General features: G+C 62.5%; 1 protein-coding gene across 1 annotated transcript; it reads left to right on the top strand.

Annotated features, from left to right (window-relative positions):
- Positions 1-1804: 1804 nt before the first annotated feature.
- On the top strand, positions 1805-26115 carry CARD10 (caspase recruitment domain family member 10). Its single transcript, XM_042993215.1, is given in 22 exon segments — positions 1805-1840; positions 1967-2218; positions 3112-3249; positions 4763-5088; positions 9141-9338; positions 10249-10404; positions 11251-11376; positions 12451-12642; positions 13852-13986; positions 14335-14450; positions 15021-15049; positions 15514-15637; positions 20218-20243; positions 20246-20376; positions 20790-20901; positions 21337-21580; positions 21779-21848; positions 22893-22995; positions 24385-24543; positions 24639-24754; positions 25236-25348; positions 25466-26115. Coding segments are annotated over 21 exon segments (3084 nt in total). The 5' UTR covers positions 1805-1840; positions 1967-1983; the 3' UTR covers positions 25701-26115.
- Positions 26116-26332: the final 217 nt, after the last annotated feature.

The following is a 26332-nucleotide window of genomic DNA, read 5'->3' as shown; positions in this document are numbered from 1 at the left end:
GACCGATGGCTTGGAATGGCGCAAGTTGCAGCAAGCGAGGGGAACGAAGGGCCCTTGGGAACGTAAAGTGAGATTTCCCGCCCCTGGGCCTTTGCACCGGCTGTTCCTTCTGCACAACCGCCCTTTCCGGTCATGCCTCTTCCTCAGTTTTAGTTTTTCCCTATTCTTAGTGCTGCAAGCAATTTAATTTGCCGTGGTTAGCCCACGGCACCGAACAGGGCTGCTTGCTCCAAGAGCCTGGGGAGGCACCTGTGCTGGCAGGTGGCGGGGTCTCCCGCAGGGCAGGGCAGACTCCCCCCCTTCCCCCCAGGCTTCGCACGGCACCACCGGGATCACCCACGTGGCTCCCTATGTTTTCGCTGTTTCCTCACCTGGGAAATGGGGATAATAGGAGAAGCGACCTTGCGAGGTCGTTGATTTCAGGAGCTCGAGTCTGGAAAACGAGGGGACACAAATACGTTCCATACATAATAAGAGCTCAAAACCGTTTGTTCTTGTTGCCACTGAGTGCCAGCTTCGTGCCAAACACTTTACAAAAATTCTGTTATTCACTGGTTTATTACCTCCGCTTCTCAGTCCCGCCCGGGATGATGACTTCCCCGAAGGGTCAGGGTTGGGACTTGCCCCCTCCTGGTCTTCCCTCCCAGCAGGCACCACGGGCAATTTCTAATTCGTGGAGAGATGATGGCACATGTGTCAGTAGATATGGGTATCGACTTTATCTTGGTAAGTGACCATGAGTTTCCCAAGGCGGGAGGCGGGGGGAGGATGGCCGCAGTGTTTCTCAAATTTACTTGACTTTGACCGCAGAACCACTCCCAGGCGTTTCTGAATCCAGCCTCTGGAGGCACACCCTTTGGGAAACATGGGGCCCCTGGCCCCCCGTGTTCTTCGATGAGACTTCATGCCTGGGACGGGCGTTAGTAGTGGTGTCCTGAGAGTTCAGACTCCCATCTCTGAGGCGGCCTTGACCTCTGTCCTTTGGTGCCCACCCAGGGGCTGCCCTGCAGCTTGAGGGAAGGTGCCAGAGCTGGCAGTCTCTTTGGGGACACTGAGGTACAAGAGGGGAAGCGCTTGCCCGCTTGGGCAGGAGGCGGTCAGAGAGGGACCCTGGTGGGAACCAGGAGGGAGTGCTCCCAGGCGGTGCTCCGGCACCGAGGGCCTCGGTGGCCCCACTCTAGACCCGGGAGGGCTCTGGGGCTGGGGGGCGGGGTTCTGTCGGCCCGCGAGCCCTCGCCCCACGCTTCACGGCCATGGCCACGGAGCACACAGGGATTGGGAATGGGCGCGCGGCGTCCGGACGGACAGAGCGGGTGCGCGGTGGAGGCTGGGTGGGACCGTGGCGCCGTGGGAGCCCCGGGACAGTATCCGCCGTGTGCGGGCGGGACGCGGGCCCGCGTGGCCGCGGTGCGGGCTGCGAGCCAGGGGCGGCCGGTGCGGCGCGCCGCGGGGAAGGTGTGTCGCGGCGTGGGCGGGGGGTGGGGGTGGGGGTGGTGAGCGTGCGACGCCCGCCCCCGCCCCGCCCGGAGGCCGGGCAGGTGTGGGCGGGCCGCCCGGACCCCGCCGAGCCGGGGCCGGGAGCGCCGGCGGGAAACAGGAAGCGGGGGGGAGGCGCGCGGCCGGAGGGCCGGGAGGCAGGGCGTGCGGGCGGACGTGCGGGTGGCTGGCGGGCCGGACGCTCGGGCCCGGGCCGGGGCGGCGATGTGGGGGGGCCCGGGCAGCCCCGGCGGCCGCGGGGACGGGGGCGGGGCCCGGGGCGCCGCGGACGCCGCCCCCCTGCGCCGGCGGAGCCGCCGCCCGAGCGCGGAGCCGGGAGCCCGAGGCGGCTGCGGCGTGCGGGGTGAGTCCCGGGGGCGCGGGGCGGGCGGGCCGGGCGCCGGCGACGCCCCCGAGGCGGGGATCGGCCGGCGCACCCCGGCCCGTGGGCGACCCTGCTGATCGGCCCCCTCGCGCCTCCGGCCCGCAGACCCCGAGGACGCGGCCATGCCGGGCGGGGCCGAGGCTGGCGAGGCGGAGGACGAGGCCGGGGCCGGCTCGGGGTCCGAGGCGGAGGAGGACGCTCTGTGGGAGCGGATCGAGGGCGTCCGGCACCGGCTGACCCGCTCCCTCAACCCGGCCAAGCTGACGCCGTATCTGCGCCAGTGCCGGGTCATCGACGAGCAGGACGAGGAGGAGGTGCTGAGCACCTACCGCTTCCCGTGCCGCGTCAACCGCACCGGTGAGCCGCGGGGGGCGCGTGGGGTCGGGCCTCTCCGCCGGGGCTGACTGTCCTCCGAGCGCGGCGCACGGAGCCTTGGAGCCGGAGGCCAGGGGTTCTGGTGCCCCCCCCTCCCCCCCATCCCGCCTCCGCCTGAACCACCATCACGACCCAGCGGATCTTTGGTGCCCAGACGGGCATCTGGGTTTTGTCTGCCTTGCAGTTGCCTCCCGCTTCCTGGGCCCACTCTGGAGCAGGGAACTTGGATTGTGGTTGTCAGCCGCAGTCTAGATCTGGGACCTAGTGGATGGACGCGGCATCTTTCTTGTGCCCTTTGATCTCTTGGGTTCTCTCTGCCCTCTCCTGCCCGTGTGCCACGCATTCCTTGGAGGGTTATTTCGCCCTAAGTGCTCAAGACCCGTCACAGCTTTGTGAGGGTGCCCTCTCCCGCAGGGTTGTGTCCTTGAACCAGAGCTGGCAAAGGGATGAGGGTCCAATGGTGGCATTTCAGGCCTTGGCCGGTGGGAGAAATACAGTGTATTACTTTGCGTTTGGGGAGGGAGGGGACTCCTCTGTGCCATTGAAAAGGCAGGGAGGGTTCGCTGGCCCTGTATCTGTGTGTGTGGGGGTGGGGGGGTGGGGGGTGGGGTGGGGGTAGGCCGGGGGGTTGGGAAGCTGTTGCAGCACAGGTACCCTGGCGGGAGGGTCCTGGCTTTCCTGCCTGTGGCAGACAGGCTCTCCCCACCGATGTGTCGAGACAGGCCCCTGTGTGTGTCACTGACTCAAAAATCTGGGGAAATAAAAAGTCTGGGGAACGTGGGCCCTGGAGCATCGGGGAGGGAAAGGGGAGGAAGTGGCTAGGCACTGGGGAAAGTCCTGACCTTGACCCCTGGGTATCCCCTGCCACTCCCCAGGGCGCCTGATGGACATCTTGCGCTGCCGCGGCAAGAGGGGATATGAGGCCTTTCTGGAAGCTTTGGAGTTCTACTACCCCGAGCACTTCACGCTGCTCACGGGCCAGGAACCTGCCCAGCGCTGCTCCATGATCCTCGGTGAGTGAGTCCACAACAGGTGCTGGTGCCTCGGACACCAGTACAGAGTTTCCTTACTCCATCCCTGTCGGGAGGCACTCTCATTATTCCTGTTGAACAGATGGGGAAACTGAGGCATGGGGCGACCTGAAGCAGTTTGCCCAAGTTGGGATTCAAATCCGTTTAGTCTGAACTCAAAGCCTGAATACTTTTATTTTTTTGAGAGAGACAGGGTGCGAGTGGGGAAGGGTCAGAGAGAGAGGGAGAGAGAGGGAGAGAGAGGGAATCCCAAGCAGGCTCTGTGCAGTCAGTGCACGGAGCCTGACACGGGACTTGAGCTCCTGAAACCATCGGATTGTGACCTGAGCCGAAGTTGGATGCTTGACTGACTGAGCCACCCGGGTGCCCCCGGGAGCGTCTTTTCTGTGTGCACGTTTGTGCAAACGGGTGTCTCAGGAGGAGAGGATCTGGGAAGGAAAATTTCTCAGAGACTCCTATGTATTTTAAGTGTTAAATCAACGTTCATCCCGCCACCAGTGTATGAGTGCACGTTTTGCTCTAGTGTCACGAATCCTGGGGATCATGTGAAAACACTCTGGCCAATTCTGATCTGTCAGAAATAATACCTTATTATTTTAAACTTGTACTTCATTGAGACATGTAGTTCACAGCTTACTAGTTAGTAAACCTTGGGCAGATGACTTGACCTTTCTGTGCTTTGGTGTTTTTGTCTTTATTTTATTTTATTATTTTTTTTAATGTTTACTTATTTTTGAGACAGAGAAAGAGAGAGCATGAACAGGGGAGGGTCAGAGAGAGGGAGACGCAGAATCGGAAGCAGGCTCCAGGCTCCGAGCGGTCCGCACAGAGCCCGACGCGGGGCTCGAACTCACGGAGTGTGAGATCGTGACCTGAGCCGAAGTCGGATGCTTAACCGACTGAGCCACCCAGGCGCCCCAGTGTTTTTGTCTTTAAAGTGGATGTAATAGCAGTACCTACCTCATGATGTTGTCATGCGCTTAACTAAATTAATTTCTTTAGCACAAAGAATGAAGCTAAATGTTAGTAGCTGTTACTGTCACCATTATGATTATTATTGCTGGTGAGTTGGAGCATATTTTCCTTTGTTTATGAACCGATTTTGTTTTGGAACTTGCCTCTTAATAGTTGTCCCTCATGTATTTGTTTGCTTTTTCTTATTGATTTGTAGGAGCTCTTTATATATCGTGGCTCCCAGTTCTCTGTTATATTTGTTATACTTTCTCCCGTTCTGCTGTCTGTCTTTTAACTTCCTTGTTACATCTTTCACTGTTCAGATCTTCAACAGACTTTTGTACGGACTTGTCCAATTTCTCTTTCCTAGGGTCTAGATTCTGTACCTTCTTCAGGAAGGCCTTCTCCACTCCAAAATTAGCAAACTACATGCCCGAATTTCCACCTAGTGCTTTTGTGGTTTGGGTTTTTCTGTGCAGGCTGCCATCCCGCTGGATTTTTATCTGCTCGCCCTGACTTTTCTCTCCCCCGTCCCTGGCAGATGAGGAGGGGCCCGAGGGCCTGACCCAGTTCCTGATGACGGAGGTGCGACGGCTGCGGGAGGCTCGCAAGAGCCAGCTGCAGCGGGAACAGCAATTGCAAGCTCGGGGTCGGATGCTGGAGGAGGAGCGCGCAGGACTGGAGCAGCGGCTGCGGGAGCAACAGCAGGCACAGGAGCGCTGCCAGCGGCTGCGGGAGGACTGGGAGGCGGGCAGCCTGGAGCTGCTGCGGCTCAAGGACGAGAACTACATGATCGCCATGCGCCTGGCACAGCTCAGCGAGGAGAAGAACTCAGCCGTGCTGCGCAGCCGTGACTTGCAGCTGGCGGTAGGCCCTGGGGAGGTGGGCAGGGTAGAGGGGGGAAGGGGCAACCTTTGCAAAACAGTGACGGCACTGCGGTACCCAGCGTGTGTCCCCGAGCCACCGTGTGCCAGCCGTCGGACAACGGGGCAGGTCCCTCCACCGTCCTGTGCCTCCGTTTTCTCATCTGCGTCACGGGGATGTCGGTAGCGAGCGCTTCTTTCATTGGGTCATGGTGGTGGCTCTCAACCAGGGGTGCTTTTGCCCTCCCCTGGAAACGTGTGGCTGCGTCCGGAAACGTTTTTGGTTGTCGCGACGAGGAGTGTGTTAGTGGAGCCCCGGGACGCTGCTAACCAGGACGGCCCCCACACCCGAGAATTATCTAGCCCCAGATATCAAGTGCCGAGGTGAAGAAGCCTTGGTTAATGACGGTTTCGTGATCGCTTCTCGGCCTTTTGGCTAAGATCAAGTGTAATGACGGTTTCGTGAGTTGAAGACCCAGGGTTCTAGACACATTGAGTGCCTGGTGCCGTTGGTGTTCCAACCCGTGTCGTCATCAGTCGCTGATGGCATATGAAGCGCTGCTCTGCGCCACGCAGTTTACACGCGTCACGTGACCCCGCTGCGCGCGATTTCATTTTGAAACATACACACTGAGGCTTGGAGCGTGGAGGCCCTTGCTCAAGGTCACCAAGCCCGGAAGCGGCACAGCCCGGCTTTGCACGGGTCCGCCTGGCACCGGGGCTGGCCTCCGGCCCCTAATGCTCTGCTTGCTGCCTGCTCCCGTCCAGGTGAGAGCTCACCAGTCCCCCCTGAGCGGCGGGTGAGGGGGCTGAGACACCAAGCCTCGCTTTCTTGCTTCCTTCCTGGGGCTTAGCGGAGGGGGTAAAGCCGGTGTTTTATTGCTTCAGGGAGTTGTCCAGAGGACTTCCTGAGTTCGTGCTCGTGGAGGCTTTAACAGGTGCCAACAGCACACGGTTCGCTCTCTCCCAACAGTCCTGTACGAGGTTCCCTGGGGTGGGTTCTGACTGTGTGATCTGAAGCCCCCCGATCTGTGAGCCTCAGCTGTCGTCGTGATGCTGCAGGTGGTGGGTACCCGGGGACGGAGGGTGGCAGGTGGGAGGTGCCGGTGCCTTATTGCACCAGAGCCCGTGGCCGTGCATGCTCGTGGGTGGACGTTTGGGGAAGAGAATCCTGATCGGAGGCATCGAGGCCACAGGTCGAAAGGCAGCCAGGCCCGCTTAAGGGTGCAGGTGGCCGATGGGAGGGTGTGAGGTGAGGTGGCTGGGAGGCGGTCGTCTGAGGGTCTGCTTGGTGTTTAGCACGAGATGGGCCAGCTGAGGCCTCTGACTGTCGGCAGATTGACGAAAGGCTGGCACTTGCAAGGCGCCCCCGGTTGCCTTATCCTGGCGGGAGGTCACGGACAACGATGCCCTAGGAGTGGTTCGGCACCTCCAGTCTCCGGGCTCAGTCCTCAGCGTTGGCCCTGTACCAACTCCCTTACTTTTTCAGTTAACTCTCTTGGGACAGGGTGGGGGGCACGCCGCTCTTGTCCCCGTTTCTGGATGAGGAAACTGAGGCACGGAGAGGCTGGCTGGAGCATTTCCCAGGATCCGAGGAGTGAAGAGGGTGGCCTAGGCTCCCCCCACGCTTCACTTCGTCTGCTTCCTCTGACATGGACGTGGGGTTTGCTGTGAGGTTTTCCTAGAAGAAAGTTCTGCTTCTCAGAGAGGAAAGTGTGACGGCCACCGGTCCAGCAGCATCAGGAGGGGCGTGGCCTGTGTCACCGTTGGGTTGGGTCCCCTGAAGTGGCAGACGTGTGCCTGCGACTGGGGCGGGGGGGGGGGGGACGTCCTGTGTGTGCACAGCTGTCTGGGATCCCCTGGGGTGCGGTAGAGGGTTGGAGAAGAGGTTCAGTCCGTGTTATCTGCACGTTGGCTGGCCCCCTGGGGGGGGGGCAGGTAATCTGCCACTTGCCAGATAGGGACTGCTTTTCCCTAGTTTAGGGGCCAGAGGGTCAGGGCTGAATTCCGATGAACAGATAAGATTTTCTTTACACGTAGCTACCGTACATTTGCCTGAACTTTCTGGAGCTTTTCTGCCCCAGAATTAACAGAGGTGTTGCAGGTGGCAACGAACAGAACAGCTGAAGGTGCCTGTCTTGGCCGCTTGGGTCGCCTCCCCCTCCCTCCCCCCTCCCGGGGCAGGTGTGTGGCGGCCGGGATTTACTACTGTGTTTTATAAGGTGCAAATTTAATGAGCTGTTATTTCTGAACAACATCAACTTAAGGACCGAACACTGTAATTTTGTGCTAAGTGAGTTTGTACACCGGGATTAAATGTATCCCTGCTTCCTGGTGCTCGGGGAGGGGGTGGGGGGGGGAGACTCCCCAGGGCCCCGTCCTCTGAGCTCATCAGGGGCGCCTGCTGGCCGCGGGTCAGGCCGGAGGCCGCGGTGTGTGGCCGCAGTTCGCTGGAGAGGGTGTGACCACACTTGGCCCTTGGAACTAGCTGTCTTTCTCTGGCGGTTCACAAAGCGTGTTTTGTGAGGGGAAAGGAATGTGAGAGTCATGAATTTCTTTCTGAGTCCTTTGTGGAGGAGGAGTACAGCTGCTTGACCCGGCATCCAGACCCTCATGGGGTGTGTGTGTGTGTGTGTGTGTGTGTGTCTGTGGGGGGGGGGCGTGGCATTGCCTGGCGCTGGGGGGGGGGGGGCGGGGGCGGGGCTGCAAGCCATTTTCCAAGCGAGGCCGGGGCACTCCCGGGGCACCAGACGTTGACACGCCTACGCGGGGGACCAGAGGTCATCGTGCCCTTACCCCAACAGTGACTTGTCACCGTCCAGACGCCTCAGACCCCACGTGGAAAGGAGCTCTGGCCAAGTGCACCGATAATCCAGCAGGCTGCCCATGCAGCCCTCCCTGCCGGGCCACCACTCGGCCGTCCGCCGCCCACCCCGGGCCGGCTTCTGGCTGCACACACTAAACTGGTGGCAGGTTGGGGCTCCAGGATTTTACTTAAAGCTGTGAAGACAGCCACTGTCACACCCCTGGCAGCTCTGGAGGCAGCCTCTGGTGGTTTGAAGGCCTCTACCCACCTACGGTCTTGTTGAATTCTTTTTTTTTTAATGGTTTTTTTTTTTTTTTTGAACTTTTTAAAAATGTATTTACTTTTAAGAGAGAGAGAGAGCGCGAGCATGGGCAGAGCAGAGAGGGAGACACAGAATCTGAAGCAGGCTCCAGGTTCTGAGCTGTCAGCACAGAGCCTGACGCGGGGCTCGAACCCACAACGGTGAGATCGTGATCTGAGCCGAAGTTGGGCGCTTAACCTACTGAGCCACCCAGGCGTCCCATGAATGTTTTAAATTTACTTTGAGAGGGAGAGAGAGAGAGAGCGAAGAGCGTGCGTGTGCCACACACACACAGAGACACACGCGGGGCTGTGCCAGTGGGGCAGGGGCAGAGAGAGGGAGAGAGAATCCCGAGCAGGCTCCACGCTGTCAGCAGGGTCCGATGCGGGGCTCAAACTCAAGAACCGTGAGATCGTGACCTAAACTGAAATCAAGATCATGACTTAAACTGAGCCAGCCAGGTGCCTCCCCGCCCCCTGCCTGCCTCTCCCTTCCCCCCCCCTGCCCCCCGTCTTTGTGGAGTTTTACAGTGACTTTGGGAGGTAGGATGTGGAACAGGGGGATCAAAGGGGCCCATCTTCCTGGTGAGGAGATTGAGGCACTGAGAGGGGCCACGACTTGCCCAGGTCATGCTGGGATAGAGGCAGCGCCGGGCCTGGACCACGGCTCCCCCGATTGCTGGCGTGGCCCTCCTCCTCCGTCGTGCTGGCACTGGGCCGAATTGCCTGTGCTCTGTGTCCCAGCTGTGGGGCAGACGAGCCGGATGGAGGACACCCACCCGAAAGTCCTGGCAGCAGATTCCCCGGGGACAGCCCAGCCCGGCCCCAGCTGCTCAGGGAACCCCAGAGGCACCAGGAGTCAAGAGAGCAGAGCCTCTCCCCATGGCCTTGCCGGTGGCCCCTCCCTGGGCCTTGTCCCTCCTTGGGCTGACCCATGTCTTGGGCCCCAGGTGGATCAGCTCAAGCTCAAGGTGAGCCGGCTGGAGGAGGAGTGCACCCTATTGCGGAGGGCCAGGGGGCCGCTCCCCGGGTCCGAGGACAAGGAGAAGGACAAGGAGCCAGACGGTGTGGACCTGGTCTCGGAGCTGCGCGCGGAGAACCAGCGACTGACGGCGTCGCTCCAGGAGCTCCAGGAGGGTCTGCCGCAGGTGTGAGGGGTGGCGAGGGGGAGTGGGGGGGGGGGGTCAGACCGCCTGCCGCTCACCCATCCTCCTGAGACCTGGAGAACGAGGATTCTAGAACCAGAGGCGGAACCCTGGCTAGCCTCTTGTCTCCAGCTCTGAGCGGAGGGCTCTCAGCGCTGGGCCCTCCCCGGGTGTTTGGTCTGGGGCCCGTGGGTGACCCCAGGAGGTCTCCGAACTCCCTGAAACGGTGCACCTGATTTTGCGTGTGAACGTTTTTCTGGGGAGAGGCCCCCAGCTTTCCTCAGATTTGTAGAGGAGCCCGTGACCCTGGAAAGATTCAGACCCCTGAGGTCTGGATGGCCCTGGGGCTGGCTTGGGTGGCCCCCGGCCAGTCAGCAGGCCTATTGTCTGGCCCGTGCTCCACACAGGAAGTGGGGGATGGGAGCCAGGACTCCCACAGGGTCGGGGTGCCCAGCTGGGGTGTGGCTCTGTGGGCTGGATCTCGGGCCCTTGGGCCACCTGCCTGGGCCAGGCTCAGCCCCCGTGAAGAACCAGTGTCAGAGGGGTGGGGCCAGGCTTTGGAAAAGGCACCCATCTGCTGCCCTGGGCGGTCTGGCCGGGGGGCCGGAGCGAGAGCGAGCGGGCCTGGTTCTTGTTTAGGAATAAGATCCGGGCCAACTTGGGCAGGCACGTCCTCATTCACTTCATTTCCACCCCAGATGTTCCCTCGAGGGTGCGGGGCTGTGGGCCACACCTCCTGCACAGACTGGGACAGGGAGGTCCAGAGAGGTCAAGGCCCGTGGCCACGGTGGCAGAGCTAGTGGGGCGGGCCTGAGGGGGCGGGGGCGAGGGCTGTGTGTCCCCCTCCCTCCTGCCACAGTCAAGGTGGGCCCTGGGCCGGAGGCTGAGGCGGCCTCTGAACTATGACCCTCAGGAGGCCAGCAGGCTGGGGGCCCCAGGCTCAGAGCGCATCCTCCTGGACATCCTGGAGCATGACTGGCGGGAGGCACAGGACAGCAGGCAGGATCTTTGTCAGAAGCTGCACGCCGTACAGGGGGAGCTGCAGTGGGCCGAGGAGCTGCGGGACAAGGTAGCGTCTGCCTCACGCCCTACCCTACCCCTGCCCCGTCCCTGCCCGGTTCCCGCTTCCTCCTTGCTCACAGACCGGCTCCTGGGGAGAGCAGGGGGGAGGGCGGGCATCACCTTCTCTGACATCTACTGTGCGCCAGGTGCCTACCGGGCTAAGAAAGGCGCACTCGTCTGTTCTCAAATACTGAGGTCGTTAGCGAACAGAACAAAGGCTTCGGCTCCTGCGGAGGCTAAATCCTAGCAGGGGAGACCAACAGCACTCTGCTCACACGAGTCCGTTACTTCACGTAGCAGAGGGTGATAAGTGCTGTGCGTGAAGGAGAGCAGCAGGGGGAGGGGGCAGATTGCAGTTTAAATGGGGAGGCCGAGGGGCGCCTCGGTGGCTCAGTCGGTTGAGCGTCCGACTTCGGCTCAGGTCACGATCTCACAGTTTGAGGGTTCGAGCCCCGCGTCAGGCTCTGTGCTGATGGCTCAGAGCCTGGAGCCTGCTTCGGATTCTCTCTCTCTCTCTCTCTCTCTGCTCCTCCCCGACTCACGCTCTATCTATCTCAAAAATAAATAAACGTTAAAAAAAAAAAAAAAAGATAAATGGGGAGGCCGAGGTTGGCTGGGAAGGTACCATTGTTATGGTCGCCCCCGTTTTACAGGTTGGGCAACTGAGGCCCGGGGTGGTGAAGTCGGTCGGTGGCCCAGGCCACTCAGCCAAGGGAGGTGGGGCGCTTGTTATTGAGGCTCAGGCCTCTCTCCCTGGACCCGCCGGGCACCTGCTGGTGAGCTTGCCCGGGGGGGCCCCAGGCCTGTGGTCTGAGCCGGGCACGCCCCGCCCTGCCCCCTCCCGGCCCCGCAGTACTTGCAGGAGATGGAGGACCTGAGGCTGAAGCACCGCGCGCTGCAGAAGGACTGTGATCTGTACAAGCACCGCATGGCCACTGTCCTGGCCCAGCTGGAGGAGGTGGAGAAGGAGCGCGACCAGGTGAGGGCGGCCACCGCTGCTCCCACCCGGGAGACAGGGGGAGTGGGCGGGGCCAGAACCGTAGCCGGAGACTTCCGCCCGGCCCGGAGCGCTGATTGGTTTAGGAGGGGCGAGTGGGCCGAGGTACCGGAAGCACTCAGATAGGCCAACCTTCCCACCCCCCCCACCCCGCACCCCCCAACACACCTGCCTCACCCCAGCTCCTGGTCGAGGAGAGGGGGTCCCGGCACCCATCGCCTCCGGAGCCCTTGTTCCCTTCACGTCGAGGGCAAGGCCTACACAGGGCGGTGCTTGCTAATATTTGCCGGTGAAGGAAATTCACCGAAGTTGTGGCTCGCGGGCCCTGGGTGCCCTGGCCTTCACCTCCTGAGGCCACAGGGTGAGCTATTTCCTCCAGGTCACCGGCCCTCCTTGTACGGGGCTCCCCGCGCGGGGGGGAAGGGCGGGAGGTGCTGCCCTTGCACCAAGTTCGAATCCTACTAGAGGAGTGGAAGTCTACGTGTTAGAATGGGCCTCGGGGCCCCCTGGTGGGTCGGGGGAAGGTGCAGGTGACCCAGGTGGTCCGGAGGAGGGGGGGGGGGGGGACCCAGGAATCTGCACCATCTCTGGCTCCCGCTCCTTTTGAGACATTGGGTGGCAGGTCCCGGTCATGGCCCAGCTCCCAGGGACCCTGGTCTTCCTGGTGGGGAAAAGCGCTTTGGGTGGAGTGGGCTGGGTTTGAACCCTGGTTCCCCCGGGAGCTGGGATGCTGTGAGTAAAGGCCGAGGCACACAGGACGTTTCCCAGAAGAGGCTTCCGTTGCTCTTGGGAAACAGTAAGAGCCTGGACCTGACTCTGGATCCCAGCTCTGTGCCCGCTGGCCGGGCTGTCTGTAAAATGAGGACAAAGAGAATCTCCACCATGGAAAGCTGGTGCAAAGATTGAGCGGGCGGCCTGATACTTAGCACAGGGCCCGGCACCCAGGAAGCGCTTGATAAACGTTAGCGGCTGGTCTTGTGCCGGCCCTGCCCGAGAGGGCAGGACGGTTGGGTCAGGGCGGCTCCTGCACTCTCCCTCTCTGGCCGCTCTCCCCAGGCCATCCAGAGCCGTGACCGGATCCAGCTGCAGTACTCACAGAGCCTCATCGAGAAGGACCAGTACCGCAAGCAGGTGCGGGGCCTGGAGGCCGAGCGCGACGAGCTGCTGACCGCGCTCACCAGCCTGGAGGGTGCCAAGGCCCTGCTGGAGGCGCAGCTGCAGCGGGTCCAGGGGGGCTCCTGCCTCAAGGTGAGCAGGGGGCAGGAGCACGAGAGTTCCGGTGGGAATGCTGGGATCCTGGCAGGAGCTCTTGGCCGGGGCTGGGAACAAGCAGGACCTGGTGGGAGACCTCAGTCTGGGGGGTGGGACCCCCTGGGATCCCTCAGCTGGGCTTGGGAAGATGCAGGTTCCAGGAGGCAATGTGTGGGTCCTGGCTGGAGCCCTCGCCCTGGGTCAAGAGCATGCCGGTCTTGGAGGGAGCTCTCGGGCAGGACGGAGAATATGCAGGCCTGGTGGAACTTTCGACTGGGGTGGGTGTGGGTCGGTGCGTCAGGGGACAGGAAAGGGTCTCCGGGTTTCTGGGGTTGCTCCTGGGGCACTAGGAATAGTTTGAAGTTAAAAAAAAAAAAAAGAAAAGAAAAGAAAAAAGAAGGGTGTCAAGTTTGCTTTTGGATATTCTTGGAGAAGCCCGGCTGCATGAGGCCCGAAGGCCGCTCAGAGACCAGCTAGTTCAGTTCCCTCACTGTATAGTCAGAGAGTGTCAGGGGCTTGCCCAAGTTCATACAGCCAGCCAGCACCCCTTGTCAACCAGATAGGAGTCCTTGGACCTCTGTTAGGACCTCTGCCTTTTCCTCTCTTGGGTTTGCTTGAAGATGATCCCTTGGCCAAGCATTTGATGCATGGAGCCTGGAGGAATAGAACAAAGGAAGCATGAATCTGTCATTTGTTACTTTTTAAGATCCTCAGTGGCTTTTTTGCTCTTAGGCAAAGACCAGACCCCTTATCAGGCCCTGGAGGCCTGAAGGCTGGGCCCTTTCCTACCTCTAGCCTTGTTCTCTGGGTCACAGTCTTTTAATTCCTGGACTGTGTCACAGTCCTGCCTCAGGGCCTTTGCACATACCATTCCAGCTGCCTAGACCATCCTCCCCAACTTTATCTGCTTAACACCTACTTATCGTTGAGTCCTCAGCTCAAACCACACTTTCTCTGGAGAGTGCTCTGATGCCCCCAGGCTGGGTGGGCCCTTGGGAGTGCCTTCCCCACACTAGGCACCTTCCTTCCCTGGTCTCTTGGCAGTTTGGGGTTATTTCCTTAATCTGCCTGTGTGTTTATGGTCGGTCTCTGCTGGGCTGTGAGCTCCATGAGAGCAGGGATCCAGCCGTCTCATTCTCTGCCGGGTCCCCGGTGCTGGCCCTTGCCCTGCACCGCTCACCTCCTCCCTCCCCCTTCTGTTGCCAGGCTTGTGCCTCTTCCCATTCCCTGTGCTCCAACCTGAGCAGTACCTGGAGCCTCAGCGAGTTCCCCCCGCTGCTGGGAGGCCCGGAAGCAGCTGGGGAAGCAGCCGTCACGGGGGGATCTGAGCCCCACACCTCGGTAAGACACCTGCCCTCCCTGAGCGTGTCGGGGGTGGGGTGCGGATGCTGACAGCATTCGTGTAATGTCATTACCGACCTGTGGGTGCTTTCCAGTTCGCCGACAGTCCCATTTCTCATGTGAGGACACCGAGGCCCATGAAGGCCAAGTCCCCTACTTAAGCTCGCCCAGAGCCAGCTCCGCGCTAGGCCTGGGTGCCAGGAGCCACGGGATCCCCACTGTACTCGTGCAGAGCCCGCGCCTCCACCCCGGGCCCTACTTGTCATCTGGGGAACGGGCACAAAGTAGGTGCGTTGAGGTGGGGGAGGCGGATCGGAGGTGACCCAGGCCCTGTCGTGGCGTTGGCAGGAGGAGGCCACAGATAGCGAGAAGGAGATCAATCGGCTCTCCATCCTGCCCTTCCCCCCGAGCGCCGGTTCCATCCTCCGCCGGCAGCGTGAGGAGGACCCCGCACCCCCTAAGAGGTAAGCAGGATGGGGAGGCAGCAGTAGAGGCTCAGGGAGATGCTGTTGCCATTTCTGAAAACAGCCACGTCCCAGAATCCCTAGCGCCAGCACCAGCATCGGAGCTAGGTGGGCACCTCCCCTTACCGCCTTTAAATGGCCGGGGCTCCGGGGACCCGGGTCCTCAGAGTCATGGCCATGACCCAGGTCGGGGGCGGGGTGGTGGGTGATGAAGTCACAGTCTGGTATGGGAGCAGACGTGGGAGCCACGAATGACAGAGGCAGAAAGAGGTGAGATGAGGGGTGAGAAGTCCAGGGAGGCTTCCAGGAGGGGGTGGCGTTCAGGGACAGGTCAGGGCATTCTAGAGGGAGGGGCGTGGGGCAGAGGTCGGACCGTTAGCTTCTCGCCCTGTGAGTTTAGGGGAGCTGGTTGGCCCAAGTGCCCAGTGCCTGGGACCCCTGCCTTGGCTGTAGCCTACCTGTGCTTGGGGGCGGCAGGACCTCTTGGTGGCCAGGCGGCAGGGGAGGAGGGACGGGGGCAGAATGCCCCCTGTGCCTCAGCTCCTGCCTCCCCTGCCCTCCTCCCCCCAGGTCCTTCAGCAGTATGTCGGACATCACAGGTAACGGCCCTCAGGGACTCCGTGGGGAGGGCTCATTGCCGGGGTGGCTTTTTAGCCCACCTGAGGTCTGTGCTGCCTGCTCTGCCCTTGCCTGCGCCCCCCTTCCTGAGGCCCCCCACCCCGTGCCCTGACCGGGCGGGGCGGCTGTGCCCCGGAGGCCCCTGGGGAGTTGGGCCACGCCGCTCACCCGTTGCCCAGGCCTGCTCCTCTCTCCTGGGCCTGGCTTCACTGTACCGGCTCCTCAGTCCCGGCCCTCCCTCCAACCCCTTCCAGGGAACCGAAGGGTCACCTTGGCCCCGGCCCAGCCCCGAGCCCAGTGGGTGCAGTGTGTTCCTGGGGTGTCAAACCTGCCAAGGTCCTGGGAAAGCCCTGGGCTCGAGCACCTCGCCCCCTTCTCACGGGCCCCGGCTTGCCCTGGTTGCTTGGTCTGGAGCCCCGGAACCTCCTTCTTTCTCCCCACCCAGGGAGTGTGACGCTTAAGCCCTGGTCTCCTGGTCTCTCCTCGTCCTCGTCCTCTGATAGCGTGTGGCCTTTTGGGAAGTCGGATGGCCTCCTGGCCAGAGGCTGTGGCCTGGATCTCCTCAACAGGTACTGCGGCTGCCTGGGGTGGTAGAGCTGGGCCAGGCAGGGCTGGGTGGGGGTGGTGTCAGACCCCTGGAGCAGGGTGAGGGGGTGGGAGGGATCAGTAGCTCAGCTTTAGCCTCAGGCAACCGTAGAATATTCGGGCTTGTAGACACCTGGGATTCAAATCCTGTCACTGCTGCTTATCGTCTGGGTGACGGGCTGGTCACTTCCCCTCTCGGCGCCTCCGTATTTCCTCATCTGCTGAAGGTGGTCAGTGATCTCTTCTGCGTGGGGGTGTTTGGGGGTTCAGGACTCGTGTCAGTAAAGCACCCTGCTTTGCCAGCTGTTAAGTAGGTGCTCAGTAAATGGTAGTCGTTACTCGTACCCCCCTCTGCTTGCCGTCCTCCCGGCGCTGAGCCCCCAGCAGGACCGAGCCTCCCGGCAAGGCTTCGCGCTGTGGGTGGGGTGGGAGCCCCGCCGCCGCCGGGCTGGCCACAAGCCCGTGACAGGAGTCGTGAAGCAGACGGGCCCAGCATGCGTTGCGGTTCTGTCAGTGTTGGTCGTCGAGTGACCTCCCCGGTCGGGCTCGCGGATGGGTCCCAGGAGGGCGGGCGATAGATGAGTCGAGAATGTGCACTTCGAACTCCAGGTAGGGAGGGCAGCTGGGTGAGTGGGGAAGAGCAGAGGGCAGAGGCTGTCCAGGGATGGCCCGGAGCTTGGCGGTGACTGGAGCCGGAGGGGGAGGGGGCCAGGGCGGGCTTCATGAGTCAGGCTGGCCGTGTGAGTCAGGGGAGTGTGGACTTCGGCTTGTGCCCGCTGGGAAACATAGCAAGATGTGGCTGTTACTAAACGCGAGGCCGGCCGCTGGCTGCCTCACAGCGTTCTCTCCGTCCTGGGAGGCGGGTGTTATGATTACATCCCTGTTTTATAGAGGAGAAAGCTGAGGCTCAGAGAGGCTGAGCGACTTGCCTGAGGTCACACAGCTGGAAAGTGCCAGGGCTAAGACCCACAGTGACCTCAGCAGGTTTGCGTTTGGGGAAGGGGCCTGGGGAGCACTGAATGTCAACAGCCGCAACGCGGGGGTGCTGGATACAGAGGGCAGATCACCCGAGAAATAGGGGCAGAGCAGGACCAGGGGCCTGAAGCAGCTTGACCAGGCCCAGGTCCAGGCCCCTGCCCCCACTCTAGCCCTCCGGCAGCAGGGCCAGCACGACATTGTTTCTCCCGGTGCAGGACGTGCTTCTAGGGGAAGGGGTGGAGGCGCCTCCCTTCCTGCCTGCCTTGGCCCTTCCTCCAGCTCGGTTCAGCCTGCAGCAGGGGTCCTGGCTGCTGTCCAGGGGGCACCGGAGCAGGAGGTTCTGGCCCCGTCCCTGCCCCCCCCTCCATGTGATCATGGGGCCACCTCTGCAGTTCCTGGGGAGGAGGGAGCTGAAGGGAGGACACACACTGGGGCGGGGGCAGGGACGGGGGACTGAGACAGCAAGATGTGGACAGATGCGGGGGGGGGGGCGGGTAGGGAGAGCCTGGCTGGTGCGTGGGGTGGTGCCTGCGCGCGTCCTGGGGCAGTGTCCCCGCACAGAGCACAGTGGGAAAGAACAAGACACTGGAGCCCTGTCACTTGCTACCGAGGGGCTTGGGGCAAGTCCCTAAATTCCCCAGGACCTCGGTTTCCTGCTCTGTAAAATGGGGTTGTCACGGGCTTCGGGTGTTCCCCTTAGGGTGTTTTGAACAGTGCCTGGCTCAGAGTGAGCGGTAGTGTTAGCCCTTTGCTGTTTTTATCGCTGCTGTTGCTCAGGTTCCCCGAGTAGCCCGGCAAGGCTGGTGTTTTTAGCCTCATGATACAGATGACCAGAAGGAGGCCCAGGGAGAGTCGGGAATTTGTCCCAAGGCCACTGGGCTTTTCCGATGGACCTTCCTTCTGGTTAAGCTGCTTTCAGCTCCCGGTCATGGTGCGACCTCACCGTGCGCTGGGCCTTTGCAGCGGTCCGGCCTCCCCTGCCCTTCTGGGCTCCTAGGGCCTTGGGGGCAGGACAGGGGTTGCTGGGGCGGGCTGAGGGCTGGACAGACAGACAGTGAGGAAGGGCCAGAGAGTGCAAGTGGGGCGCTGAGGGGCGAGTGCTGGGTGAGGGTCACTAGGGGAGGGTCAGTGTGAGTCTCCCTGGCAGGGCCTGCCCCCCGGTCAGTCAGACTGTGTTGCTAGAGACCCAGGAGTCCAGAGATTGGACTGCCCCCCCTCCCTGGCCTTGTGTTCCTCTCTCTTCCCTCATCCACTTGTCTGCTGAGGCCTGGTGCTGAGAGGGACCCGACTGGACCTGGGAGCTGCCAGGCGGACTCTCCCCCCTTCCCCAGGGGGACTCTGGAGGCCCAGAGAAGTCACTGGGTCCCTCAGGAAGGTGGGCAAGGGTGTCCTGAAGGAGGCGGTGCCTGAGCCAGGTTGGCAGGGAGAGCCTGAAAACTTGGGGTGAATGGCGGGGCTGGGGGTGGGGCTGGTGTGCCAAGGCAGGGGGTAGGGGGCAGGGGGCCGATCAGCTGGTACCAGGAAGGGCTGAGTGCAGGCTGCCTGCTGGGCTGCCTCCTGGGGGAGCCCTGATGCTCGGTTGTCTGTGGCTTTGAAACAGGTGGGGGAACTGCCGGCCACGGAGAGGTGACTTTTCTGAGTCACCCCTGGTAACAGTAGCTGTGTAACCTCTCTCGGGCACCTAGTTAACGTGGCACCGTTCTAAGAGCGTCCCACGCTTAATTCCCTGAGTCGTACGTACGATGAGGGAGGCGGAGGCCGATGGGGCTCTTGAGGACCACAGGCTAAGCAGCCAGGCCGTCTGGCCCCGGAGTCCCTGCAAGTGCCACTTTTCTCAGAGTCCCCTGACCGTACCCCACCTGACAGAAACTCAGGACACGTGCCCGGAACAAAAGGGTCACGGGACGATAGTTGGGTTTACTCGAGGGGAGGCTGGTGTGCGTTTTCTATTCTGTTCCGATAAAACACTGCGTTGGCCGTGACCTTGTGAATTTCACAACCCTCTTAGGGGCCAGGCCTGCAGTTGGAGGTTTCCTGGAGGCCTCTGGTCTCCACCTCCCCTGCATCATCTTTATGTTGGTCCGACCCTCACACCCACGGTGGGAGACAGTGTCCTCATCGTCCTGGCTTTATGGATGTGGTGACAGAATCAAGCGGCCAGCTCGCTCGTCCACATCTAGGGCACAGTTAAGGCTGGGGTCTGGAGTGGGACTGTGTTTCTCCAGCCAGGGGGCAGCATGGCCAGACCCAGCTTCGGGCCTCCCATCTCTGCCCTGGCCCATCAACTCAGCCCGGACATTCCCAGGGCCGGGGGAGCCTACGAAGGTAGGCTGGCACCCGTGTCCGGTCACAGCCCCGTGGGCGTGGCTGTTTGTTTTGACTGAGAGGGTGGAAGCCAAGAAGGGCTCCTGGGGGCAAAGACTCCCCCCCTCCACATGCGCGCAGACGGTGTTAAAGTCCTTATAGCCTTGCCCACCCTGGGCGGACAGCAGGGGGCAGTGTGGCTGCGTGGGCAGAAGTTGCCAGGGTGGGTGGGGAGGCGGGCGATGGTGGGGGACGCTTGGGCCTCTCCCCTGCGGACTCTGGCCTCCCCTCTTCCCTAATCCTCCGGCCAGGGGGGCTCACAGAAGGGAATTTCAGGCGGCTGTGTCTGCGCCGGCCGCAGGGCCTCACAGGTTCTCATCCAGGGACAGGAAGAACCCCGCCACGATGGGGATCTGGGTGACTCTTTGTCTTAACTGTCAGTGGTTTCCACTGCCCACAAGAGGAAGGCCAGACGCCTTCCTTGTGTGCCCTCCACAGGCTGGCTCCAGCTTGCCTTTTCTGGGAGCTGTTTCCCATGATGTTCAATTAGCTAATTAGGGCAAAGCGCTTAGCATGGTTTCTGGCACACGGGGAGCACTCGGTAAGCATTTGCTGCCGCTGTTATCACTGTTGTTATTAAATCCTTCCGCACATCCTGTATTCTGTCCTCCACACCTCTGCCCCTGCCAGCCCTTCAGCCTGGAGCACCACCTTCCTCTCTGTCTATTCCTGAAGCGCCTCTATTCGTCACCGCCGGGTAGCCCCGCTGCCTCTTCCTCTGGGAAGCCGCTCCCCTCGGTGCTCCCACGGCCGCCTGTAGCCATCTCTGGTCTGTGTTGTGTCCTAACGGTGACCTCCCCCGCTAAACTGTGAGCATAACGAGCTTTTACTTGTCGTCTGCCATGTGCCGGACGCTGTGTTTGGGGCTGGGGACCCAGAGCTGAGCACGATGGTGGGCTGGTCCTGAGGGTGTTCTTTCTGGGCAAGCGCAGAGGGTGTGATCCTGCAGGAAGCTTCGCCTCAACCTCGTGCAGGGGTCGGGGAGGGAGAGGTTGCTTTGGAACTGAGCTTTGAAGGATGAGCAGAATCTGCCAGGCAGAAGAGAGGGGGAAGGGCATTCCGGGCAGCAGGCACAGCGGGTGCAATGGCCCTGGGGTGAGTTGGGGGAGGGTTGGTGAGAGTCGTGGCTCGGTTGGGGAATTGCTGTGGTTCTCCTGGGAATGTCGCACTGAGTCGAAATACTGACTGAACTCTAATTCCTGGTTCCCTTCTCTCTTCCCAGGTCTCTGGCCATCCGAGTGTCTTGCCGGAGCCCCCCGGGGGGCCTGAGCCCCAGGACAAGGGCCCAGACGGCCTGTCATTCCTTGGGGACAGCTGGTCTGGGGCCGTGGTGCGGAGGGTGCTCTCCGGGCCAGGGTCTGCCAGGGGGGAGCCGAGAGAGGTGAGACCCCCTCCCTCTGAGTTGGGGGAGGAGCCAGTGCATTAGCTGGGGCTGGATGCCCTCTGATTGGCAGATCTAGGTCACTGGGCGGAGTTTCTGGGGGTTGACCCAAAGCAGAGGCAGGCTCAGAGATGTCACCCAGGTTGGCCTGCCTCAGCCAGCAGTAAATTAAATCTGACTGGGCAGGGGCTGGATGGATCCCCACCCTTAAGCATGGAAAAGAACAGACACCCTGGGTGAGGACGACGCCTGTTGATGGGGGAAGGATCTGATTGGCTAGGTGCCCTGTGAGGTGGGGTATCTGAATTACCGGGATATGTCACCACCACCCCAGTCTCCCTTCAGCCCCAGGGCTGCGGTGGCCTGGGAAGCTCACTTCCTTCCTTCCCTGCCTGCCTGGGTTTCTTTCCCAGCCAAGGGCAGAGGCTGCTGGCCTGGACGGGGCAGGCCTGGAAGGTGAGGCCCAGCAGAGAACCTTGCTCTGGAGCCAGGCGTCCACACTCCCCTTCCTGATGGACTTCAAGGGTAAGTCTGGCCGAGGGCCGAGGGACTGGGGACTCCCGGGTCCCAGAAGGTCAGAGCTGAGAGCCCACAAGAGGGCTTGTCCAGCCCGTGATGCAGGTGGGACAACTGAGGCCTGGCTGCAGCCTGGCTGTCAGCAGTGCCCTTCCCTCGCCCACTGTTTGCCCTTGCGGGCTGTCCTTTGTCTCCTCCTTAAGGAGCTTATCATGACAGGAGTCCAGAGACCCGGGTTCAAGGCCTGGTTCTGTTCCTAGTGGGCTTGGTAGCCTCGGGCAGGTCCCTGTCCTCTCTGGGCCTCAGACTCTCACTTTAAGAGGGGGGAGGTAGGGTTCTGGCAGCTCAGGCCTTGAAAGGGGCGTGATGGAGCCCGAGGCCGATCCCTGACTTACTTAATCCTCCTTTTGCCCTCCCTCCTGCCCCCGCCCTGCCCATGTCCAGCCTGTCAGTCCTTCCACGAGGCCCTAGATGCCTGGACAAAGGGGCTGAGCACTGAGCCCTTCTATATTCGAGCCAACCTCACCCTGCCCGAGCGTGCAGACCCTCATGCCCTGTGTGTGAAAGCCCAGGAGATCCTGCGGCTGGTGGACCCGGCATACAAGCGGCGGCAGGAGTGGTTCTGCACACGGGTCGACCCCCTTACGCTGCGGGACCTGGACCGGGGCACTGTGCCCAATTACCAGAGGTGACGCAGAACCGGGAGTCTGGGGGCGGGTCCCGCAGGGAGCCGGGACCAGGATAGGAGGCTTTTTCCCCTCCCCCTGCAGTCCCTCACTATCCTCCGGGACAGGATAAGGGGGCTGGAGGAGAGGAGGTAAGGGGCTCCCTTTCTCCCTACAAATGCACCATGTGACCCCACCCCACCCCCATCCCTACCCCGCAGAGCCCAGCAGCTCCTAGAAGTTCAGGAGAAAGGGCTGCTCTCCAGCCGGCACCGAGGGCCCCGAAGTAACGTAAGCAATGCTGGGCGGGCTGGCAAGGGTCTGGGGAGAGGGCCTACCAAGGGTGGGGTCCAAAGGGGGAGAGGCCAGGTTCCGTTGTCTGACAGCCCTGGGGGAGGAGAGGAGGGAGGCTCCCACCTCGCTCCTTCACCTGGACACGGTTGATCATCTCCTACATGCCCAGCAGACAGGACAACGGCAGGGCTCACTGTCCAGGGTAGTTGAGAGGATTAAACGAGGCAGCTCAGGAGCAGGCCTGGCCACGGCCAGCACTTGACAGAATGGCAATCACACCCCCTTTTCCAATCCCTGGGTAGGGGCTGGGCCGGGTGAGCCTCCCCCGGCCGCCCTACACACGGGCAAAGTGAGGCTCAGAGAAGTGAAATCACTCAGAAGGCCAGAGGGGCTGAGAACTCTGGAGCCAGACTGCCTGGGGTGGAATCCCAGCTCTGCCACGAGCCAGCCAGCCCACCGCGCCACCTTGGACAAGCACCTGACCCTCCCTTGAGGCTCTGTTTCCTCATCTGTAAAACTGGGGAAGTTACGTTGCCTGCCTCGTGGGTAGAAGGCTTCAGTGAGTTCGTGACATCTGGGGCTCAGTGTCTGTCACGTTCCCTGCTGGCCGCTGGTGTCATCGGTGCTGTCATTTGTCGGTGCCGTTTTTTTTTTTTCGTACCCAGGGTCACGTTGCTAATTCATTGGAAGAGGTTCCAAAGGTTGCCTCTCAGGCGACATTAGGTCGCTCTGGTCTCTGGGCCTCAGTTCCCCGTCTGTAGACCTAAGGCCCCTCTAGCTCTAACTGGCTCCCACAGGCTTGCTTCCCTGGGCTCATAGGGATGGTTACCGTCAGCTGCCTGGGGAGAGGGGGGCTGTGCTGGGCCGGGTGGGGGCAGGAGAAAGCCTGGCGGGGAGGGGGCCTCTCGGGCTGACCCAGGGGGCAGCCGGGGCCCCTCTGCCGGGGTGGGGGGGGTCCCATTCATCTCCTCCCCGCTGAGGGTGGGATGGAGGCTGGGCCCTCAGGTGCTCCTCTCTCCGTGCCCCCCTCTCCCCCGCCAGCTGAAGAAGCGAGCCCTGGACCAACTCCGGCTGGTGAAGCCCAAGCACGTGGGAGGTTCTGCCGGAGATTGTCCAGAGCAGCTGCTGATGGAACCCTGCTCAGGTGAGCACACAGCTGCAGAGGCGCGTCCCGTGCTGGTGTCTGGGAGGGTGCACGTCTGGGTGTCCTTTGGCCCTGGCGGTCCATTCTGCCTGCAAGAGCCCGTTGAAGGGCTTCCGGTGGGGAGCAGGGCAGGGTGTCCGGGGCCTGAGACACGGGCTCCCCCTGGTGGGAGACGGGCCACTGGGGTTGAGGGAGCCAGTTGGGGGGAGGCACCGGTGTGCGAAGGTGACCGTGGGGGTGTAGGATCCCGGGGCTCACGCGGGCCCGGGTCTGTTCTTGTCTGGCGGAGCAGTTGTAGTGGTGTTTCTCACGTGTGTGTGCCGGCCGGTGCCAGCAAGATCCCCGAGCGGGTGTCTGAGAGGCAGTAGGGGGGAGGCCTTGGGTCAGATCGGGGAGAGGGGTTGGCGGAGCCCGGAGGAGGGAGTCGGCAGTTCCGAGGGGCAAGAAGACGGTGGTGAGGGAAGACTTCCCGGAAGGGAAGTTGCCTGAGGTGGGGTTTTCGGGGATGAAGAGGAGTTCGTTCCCGGCACAAGGCGCAGCTGTGCAAAGGCACAGAGGTATGGCTGTGTGTGACGCGCGTGCAGAACACCGGGTACAGCAAATGCGAGCCGGACGCCAGGTCTGTCACAGAGTGTGCTTGGCCCAGGGGACACAGTGGTCCCTCCCCTTGGAGCATATGGCCCCGGGGGTGGGGGTCAGGGGGAGGCAGCTGCCCGCCAGTCAGATCATCGTACCCGTAAACATAATTTTGAAGCGTGACACGTGTAATAGAGGAGAGCTGGGTGCCTTGGAGCGCACGCCAGAGGCCCTGCACGTCTGGGGACCAGGGAAGGTGCAACCTGGGCTCTGAGGGGAGCGTGGGGTCTAACTGGGCCAAGAGCTGCCGGGCTGGGGCTCTGGCCTCCCCAAGTCACGCAGAGGCCCTGTGCTTGGAGGCAGTCGGTCCGTGTGCTGGGGCACGTGACTCGCTGCCCCTCTAGGCTCTGGCAGGGCTGGGTCACCCACGTGGGGAATGTGCTCTCTTTCCTGAGGGTCGCGGGAGGTCACTGGCACGTTGAAAGCAGGGGACTTACGGGATCTGACTATAGGTTTAAAGCCTCTCTCTGGCTGTTGAGAGGAGAAGGACCTGGAATTGGGGTTGGGCAAAGGTGAGGCGGGCGGGGGATTGGGGGCAAAGCTCCTGCAGGGGGCTGCTGTGTGTGTGTGTGTGTGTGTGTGTACATGCGTGCATGTGCACAAAGGAACAGCAGCAGGTCTTAGGGGAAAAAAAAGGGGGGGACTTGAGAAGAGCGGATGGGGTTTTGAGGCTCGAGGGGCTGGCCACCCTAGGACAGAGGAGCTGGGGCCCTGCCTGCACCCTCACCTCCTCTGCCCCCCGCCCTGCCGTAGAGCCAGAGCGGAGCCTCAAACCCTACAGCCTGGTGCGGCCGCTGCTGGTGTCCGCCCTGCGGCCTGTGGTGCTCTTGCCTGAGTGCCTGGCGCCCCGGCTCATCCGCAACCTGCTAGACCTGCCCAGCTCCCGGCTGGACTTCCAAGTGTGCCCGGCGGGTGAGCCTGGGTGCCCGGGGAGGGGAGGGCCGGGCGGCACCCACGGGCGGCCGGGCCCACGGGGCCCTTCACCCCTGCCTCTCGCCGCTCTGCAGAAAGCCTCTCTGGGGAGGAACAGTGCTCGTCCTCAGCACCGGGAGCCCCCAAGGCCCAGCCTGCCACCCCTGGGCTGGGCAGCAGGATCCGCACCATCCAGGAGTCCGTCGGGAAGGTAGGTGCTGGGGCGGCGGGGAGCTGCCCCTCTGGGGTAGAGAGCTGGTCTGAGTGTGGGCTCTCTCGCAGAGCCGCTGGGCGAGTCCCGTCCCTTCCACGGGCCTGTCTCCTCCCCTGCGGATGGGGGGGCCGGGGCGGTGGAACGCGGGTCCCCTTTGAGGTGTTGGGCTGGTACACCTCACCTGTCCGTCCCATCCCAGACTCGCTGCTACCTTGGGGGCCGGCTGGGGGCTGTCAGACATGGGAGCGCCGGTGGGGTCCGCTCCATCCCGTCGATGGCGAGGCTGAGGTCCAGAGCGGGCACGTGACTTGTGTCCCCAGGTCTCCCACCTTCCCCTGGGGTACTTTCCTCGTTGCCAGGGCCCTTCTGGTGGGGGACACGGGACCCTGTAGGGGGCTGTGCCTGGAGGGCCTAGTGGGGGCAGGGAGGTCAGCGTCTCTGGGCTGAGAGTGAAATGTCGCCTCCGTGTCCTGAAAAGAAGCACTGCCTGTTGGAGCTGGGCGCACGGGGCGTGCGGGAGCTGGTCCAGCACGAGATCTACCCCATTGTCATCCACGTGGAGGTGACGGAGAAGAACGTCCGGGACGTCAGGTGAGGGAGGGTGAGGCCAGCGTTTCCTCCTCCTTGAGGAGGTCCCTGTCTCTCCGCCTCCGTCCGCCGCGGTGTCTGTCCCCTCCTCTGACCGCCGCCTGTCCCCTCTGCCGGCAGGGGTCTGCTGGGCCGGCCGGGCACCCGGGACTCGGAGCTGCTTCGGCAGTGCCGCAGCTCGGAGCAGGCGCTCTGGGAGCTGCCCTGCTCCTGGGTGCGGGTGCCGGCCCACGCGTGGGGCCACTCCGAGGAGCTAGCCAAGGTGGTGCGCGGCCGCATCCTGCAGGAGCAGGCCCGCCTCGTGTGGGTGGAGCAGGGCAGCGGCAGCAGCATCGGCGGGAGCAGCGAGGCCTGAGGGGCCCCTCCGGACGCCTGCTGCCTCCTGGCCCGCTTCAGAAGCCGTCGGCGGCGGGGACCCCGGTGTCCGTGGTGGAGCTGGGGCCCTGGCCCATCGCGAGCCCTCCTAGACCCTCGGACCCTCCCACAGTGGATCTGTGGGAGCCCTCAAGGCGGAGCCTCCCCTCCCCCCCACACACTCGCTGCTCTGGGCCTCCCGAGTGCCCCCGTGTCCCCGCGATTCCACTCGCGGGCCCCACGCGCGGGCCCGCGTCCTCAGCCTATCGCTCACCCGGAGCTTCCGAGCTCTCACTCCTTCGCACAGGTTTACGCGCCCAGGTTCTCAACGGCAGGCACCTGAGGACTCCTGGGTTCTCAGCCAGTTCTGCTCAAGGAGCCCCGAGCTCGTCCCGCGTGCCCCCGCCCGCCGCCAGCCCCCCTGCCCCTCTCGCCTTTCTGCTGTGTACTTCCACGTGTGGGCGCCGCGGCGTCCCCGGCCCTCCGTGCCCCTCGCGTCTTCCCGTCACACGTGTGTCTGTGGTTCTCTCCCGTGTAAATGCCCCACCCCACCCCGTGACACTTGGGCACCGACACTCCTGTGTTCCTGGGGAGCACACCGAGGACCGTGTTCTCACAGCGCCAGCTCCCTGC

The sequence above is a fragment of the Panthera tigris genome, chromosome B4, assembly GCF_018350195.1.
Source record: "Panthera tigris isolate Pti1 chromosome B4, P.tigris_Pti1_mat1.1, whole genome shotgun sequence".
Classification (NCBI taxonomy): Eukaryota; Metazoa; Chordata; class Mammalia; order Carnivora; family Felidae; genus Panthera; species Panthera tigris.
This window is presented reverse-complemented; position numbering and strand designations above follow the sequence as displayed.